The 5418-nt window shown below is 34.7% G+C and overlaps 1 protein-coding gene across 1 annotated transcript in view; it reads right to left on the bottom strand.

The window, feature by feature from the left end:
- Positions 1-300: 300 nt before the first annotated feature.
- Positions 301-5418, bottom strand: part of TMEM232 (transmembrane protein 232) — a 213247-nt gene continuing 208129 nt past the window's right edge. Inside the window, exons 12-13 of the mRNA XM_004377012.2 lie at positions 4677-4770; positions 301-1225 (exon numbers count right to left, since the gene is read on the bottom strand). Of these exons, the coding sequence (XP_004377069.1) occupies positions 962-1225; positions 4677-4770 (358 nt within the window). The 3' untranslated portion in view covers positions 301-961. The remainder of the gene's footprint in view (positions 1226-4676; positions 4771-5418) is intronic.

Below are 5418 nucleotides of genomic sequence, written 5' to 3'. Positions count from 1 at the left end.
CATTTAGAACTTAGGAATTTTTATTTTAAAAGTAATTTCTTGAAAGACTAAATGATCCTGCAACACTTGGCATACATTTAAAAATGTAGCTGAATAATGGGAACTTCTTTAGGTGTTGTAGGTAAGGTATGCCCCAATCCCCTTCAGTAATTTATGTTACCTTCTTGACCTGCGTAGTCATTTGAGTTTGACACCCATGATAAATTACCTGTCTTTTGAGTATTATAAAACCAACTGTGCAAAATTGAGATGTGGTTATTATTTGTATTTTTCAGAAAAAGGAATGCCTCTTACCCATAAATTGAGAGCTTCAGATGAAGTAGAGTGCCATTTTTAAAATGACTCCAAGATTGGATGTATCCCTCCAATAACTGTTACTGGACCTGGAACCATCAAAATCCATTCTCTTGAGCTCATCTACCATAGTAAAACCCCGGTCACTCAGGAGTTTCCTATGGCATCCGTTAAGGCAAAGCCAATCTGAGATGACTGGTTCTTCCAGATTTGTTTATAGATGGTAATTTATCAAATTCAAACTTCTGACATAGGTTTTGGTTTGGCATAGATTGATTACAAATCACAAATCAAAGCAAGTGCCATAATTTCTTTTATTTGACTAATAGTTATTATAGGAGCACCAGCTGATGTTCATTCTTTTTGTTTTCAAGAAATAATTCTCATATGAGACTCATTAATAGTTTGCAGTTGATTTCCATCTAAGTGTCCAGTGAATATCAATGGTCTGAGAATCACTGATAAAGTATGCTCTATGATCACATGATAAGAGTCAGTTAGGAAAACATCAGCCATATTCTGGGAAAAATTTAACTGGTGAAATCACTCAACTGTGACTAAGAACCGACTAATAATTGAGGACTAACATATGACTATTAAAGTACTTGCACCAGGATAAGAATTCCTTTCTAAAAAATGTCTTTAAATTAATCACAAGAAAGTTTTCCTAATGTGGAATTATCTCAGTATCTTTCTTGCAATGAACTTCTGGCATGTGGGGCTCAATTTCTTTGGGTCTTATTTTGTTCTCTAATGAAATTACTTCTGTTCTTGGAGGAAGCTCATAGGGTTTGGTTTGCTTGTGAAGTTTCTCTTCTCTTTTCTTCATAATTTCTCTGAAGTGATTTGTCTCCTTTAACTCTTTATTTTTCCGTTCTTCGGCTTCACATATGGCATCTTCCTTCTCTCGGATCTTTAGCTCTTCCTGCCACTGTTATAGACACAAAGCATCATTCAGACATATGTAGAGGTAGGAGCTGGCTATTAACAATTCTTTCAATTAACTGCAATTTCTAAACATTTATTAAACCCTATAATTAACAAGTGACCCAAAACAGACTTAAATATGGGGTTCTACTAGAAATTCACATTTTTGAGAGGGATTTTAAAAGAAAGTTCATGATTTTCCATGGTTTTCTCTCTATCTCTACCTCCACCTCTATCCCTGTCTATCTATCTATCTATCTATCCCTATCTGTAGAAACAGACATATAGATACAGATACATACATATGTGTATATATATATATACACACACATCAATTTAGCTTCTCAAAATGCAGATACTTACATCCAATTATTATCACAGTTTTTTTCAAACATTCATCAGGAATTTTATATTATACCATATGGGTAAAGTATATGGAGCCACCTATTAGAAAATGATATAAAGCCCGTTGTTGTTAAGTCAATTCATGTCGATTCAGGTCAATTCATGGCGACCCCATGTGTTACAGAGTAAAACTGAGTTCCATAGTGTTTTCTTGGCTGTAATCTTTACGGAAGCAGATCACCAGATCTTTCTCCTAGAGCACTGCTGGATGGGATCAAACAGCCAATCTTTCAGTTACTAGCTCAGAGCAAGCTGTTTGCACCACCAGGGACTTTTCATAGAGCAATATAAGCTCCCTCTCTCCCCAAGACAGAATTTCTTCTTAACATTTTAAAAATTACGAACCATTTAAAATAAGATATAATAGGTTTACATTTCTATATCCCAAAGGATTTCCCGTTCTTTATCAATATCAGTGGTTACATGAAAGCGTGGGATCATAAAATAAACAATCAAATCAAGATAAACAAACAAACAAAAAAACCCACAGAAAATACAAATCTAAGTGAAAGATAAAAATTGTTATACTATTCCATGTGATGTTGAAAATGAAATTAATGGCCAAATGCTTACTTCGCAGCAGACCTAAAGAATTCATCTCAACTGACCATGTTAACTCATGACAATAGCAGCATACCTGTAGGCAAGAGCCCTGGGCATGGGTGAGGTAGTCAAAGATGGAAGTAATGATGGCAGATCAACCAAACATCATCATGAGTACCTTTTCTTCCGTCTTACATTTTTTGATGAACAAAATGGTGAAAAAGGATGGTGAACCTTTTGCAGGCTGAGCAAATGTTTCAGAGTAGGATGTCATTCTAGCATGAAATGTTGGAAATTCCTAAAGACACTGCTCTTTTTGGCACCCTTTAGCCCATATATATGCCCAAATGACCAGGCTTAGCTTAACAATCTATCAGTTAATTTACAGAATACTATATACCAGTTCTGTAAATCATGACTTTTATTTGTCATCTGGATGTACAGATACTAATGTATATAACTAAACTTCAGAGTCCACATCACACAGCCTTGCCAAAGGCAATAAAATGTTTTAAATGATGTATTAGTTAAAAATAAAAGCATATTAAAATAATAGCCACTTGTTTTATTCCAGTTAAGTTTTAAAAACCTAAGAAATCAAACATTACCTGCACTTATTCTGAGACTTTATGTACCCAGTTATTACCCATAAAACTTAGATTTCTTAAAAATAATTGTTGCATGAAATATGCAGGAAGCTGAGGCAAAACATCTAAAACATTCAGATGCCATCTGACATTCACGCTTTGGCTTTATTTACAAATTCTGATACCCATCTGTGACTTACATACTTTTTTCTCATATAATGAACTAAATAATATTAGTTATTTAATAAAGCTACCAATTTGATGTTATGACATAAAAGTAGCAGTTAGCCTAATAACAACAGTATCTGTAAATAAAACAACTAATTTTAGATGAACTAACCTTAAAGATTGTCATGCACCTAAAGGCTTTGCTTTTTACATTGTGAAAAATTAACAGAGAATTAATTCTTAAGAACTGTCAGTAAAATAAAATTGATTTCCTAAACAGTATGTCTAAAAGCAGCAATACATGTGAAAGCAGCCAAGAGGTATCATATCACTATCATCCAAGAGGCACCTCTTGTTTTTGCCCTCTTCAGAATCAGCAAAGCTGGAATTCAGTGTAACATCATAATCCTTTCTGTTAGCCTCAGGATAAAGTAAAAATTTTTCCCCCATTTTTGGTCTCTGCGGACCATGACAAGTTCTGTTTGGATAAACTATTGTCTTGTCTTGACTTTTACCTGCCACTGTTGATGATTGATTGTGGCAGCTAGGACAATGCAGATATGCTTGAAGTTGTTAGAAAATTGAAGCACCATTTATTCCTTTATTTAGCCTATTCACTCAGTGATTCAATCATGATGCTATTTAAAACCTACAATGTACAACATATCTTGACACCTGCTGAATAATGAGGTATCTGCCTTATTCCTTGTATATTACATACAGGTAATAAATGTCACTTGGCTTAGAAGGAGAACTTACCTGTGGAGAGGTGTTTTTGCTTCTTGTCAATATTTCACCCTCCCATCCCCAATTCTGATTAGGGATTATAAACCAAGGATTTGAGCAGCTATGGAAAAGTGGATTTGGAGTCCAGTGGTCTGGTTTTGAATGTACACTCAATCATTTACTAATTTTAAAACCTTAGGCAAGTAACTGAATTCTAAACCATTAATTTATTCTTCTTATCAGTAAATGCCTTACAGGATTATTGTGAGGATTAAATTAATTAATGTAAAAGCATTTCGTAAAATATGAAGTATAATAAAAGTCCAAAGCACTATTGCTATAGCTCTCATTTTGTGTTCCCAGGTTATCAATCAGTCTCCAAACTTCAGTACTGTAGTTATTGTCAGAGTGGCTTAAATATTAGCTATGTGTTAAATAACTACTCAATGTGATCAGTAAAAGAAATAATCTTTTAGCCTTTGTTCAAAAAAATCACTGATTAAACGGAATGGGAAAAATTAATCATGGAAATATAATCACAATCTGATAGACAATTCTGCACTGCCAGTGGTAACATTAATTTAAACACGTTCTACGTGCTATTGGGTCCACAATGTATTAAAGAAAAACAAACAAACAAGTACTTTGTCTCCCACTGGAACTCTACTTCTAAAAAGAAGTAGAAGTAGACATAAAGTGATGTGCATCTGATAAGAAATTATTGACTAAATACAGCCCACTTGCTTCCAGTGCTGCATTATGAGAATCGTGTTGTGTTCCCACTGCCAGCTTAGCGCACACCAAGAACAACGTCTTTCTGATCTGTCACGGGTAAAGAACGGTCGCCAAAAATCGAGTCAAAATATTTCTGTACTGTTAATAGACTACACTGCAGTTTGGCAATGCTCAATCATGGTGAAACTTTTAAATAACACAAGTTAATATTTCCAGCTCAGAGCTATACTTTCTAATTCAAGGCACCTTTAAAGAATAAAGCTCTTGCTAGTTTAAGGAAGTCAGTCTTACGTGATGGTCAACAACTCTTGCCAATTGTTCATCTGCCCTGGTGAACAAATCTGGATATGGAAACATGGAGAGTTCTGACTTAGAAGGATGCTCCCTTCAAAAAAGCACAGGAAAAGATCCAACATCAGATACAGGCATTCTTTCTCCCCAGAGATAGATAAGATTTGTAAGCCATAATTCATCCTTAAGCATTTTGATTCTAAGTTATTAACATAAAGTACTTACTCTGTGCAGACTACTGTATATTAGCTTTCAGTTTCAGTTATAAAACTGACATTTTTAAGTATAGGGCATGTCGTATAGGATGATATCTAGAAAATAATAAAAGGCAATCTTGTCCAAGAAGCTAGTTATAGTAGCAAGCGAGATGCTAAGATGTGAAGGGCTTAAGGAAACCTGAAGTAGACCATGTCCAATAGGGAGATGAAAGTGTCTATCCTCACATACAACCCCACGAAATCCTGGTGAAAGCCTAAAAATGTAATCTAAGATATGCTAAAAAATGCTGTGACTTAAAAGCTTCTGAAACATATTTGTATTACTAAGGGTGGAACTTTGGTAGACAATTTAGCAGCAGTTTTATGAAATTGTTGGCAGTGCAAAGCTGGGATCCAAATACGCAGAGATTTAGTGTTAAATTGTCCACATAATAATAATATTATTAAAGTTGCTGTGGAGAAATGGTTGTGAGGCCAGGAATACATAAAACACTGGAATGGTGGTAGGGAATGATTTTAAGGGG

This window comes from Trichechus manatus, unplaced genomic scaffold (assembly GCF_000243295.1).
Source record: "Trichechus manatus latirostris isolate Lorelei unplaced genomic scaffold, TriManLat1.0 scaffold00047, whole genome shotgun sequence".
NCBI lineage: Eukaryota > Metazoa > Chordata > Mammalia > Sirenia > Trichechidae > Trichechus > Trichechus manatus.
This window is presented reverse-complemented; position numbering and strand designations above follow the sequence as displayed.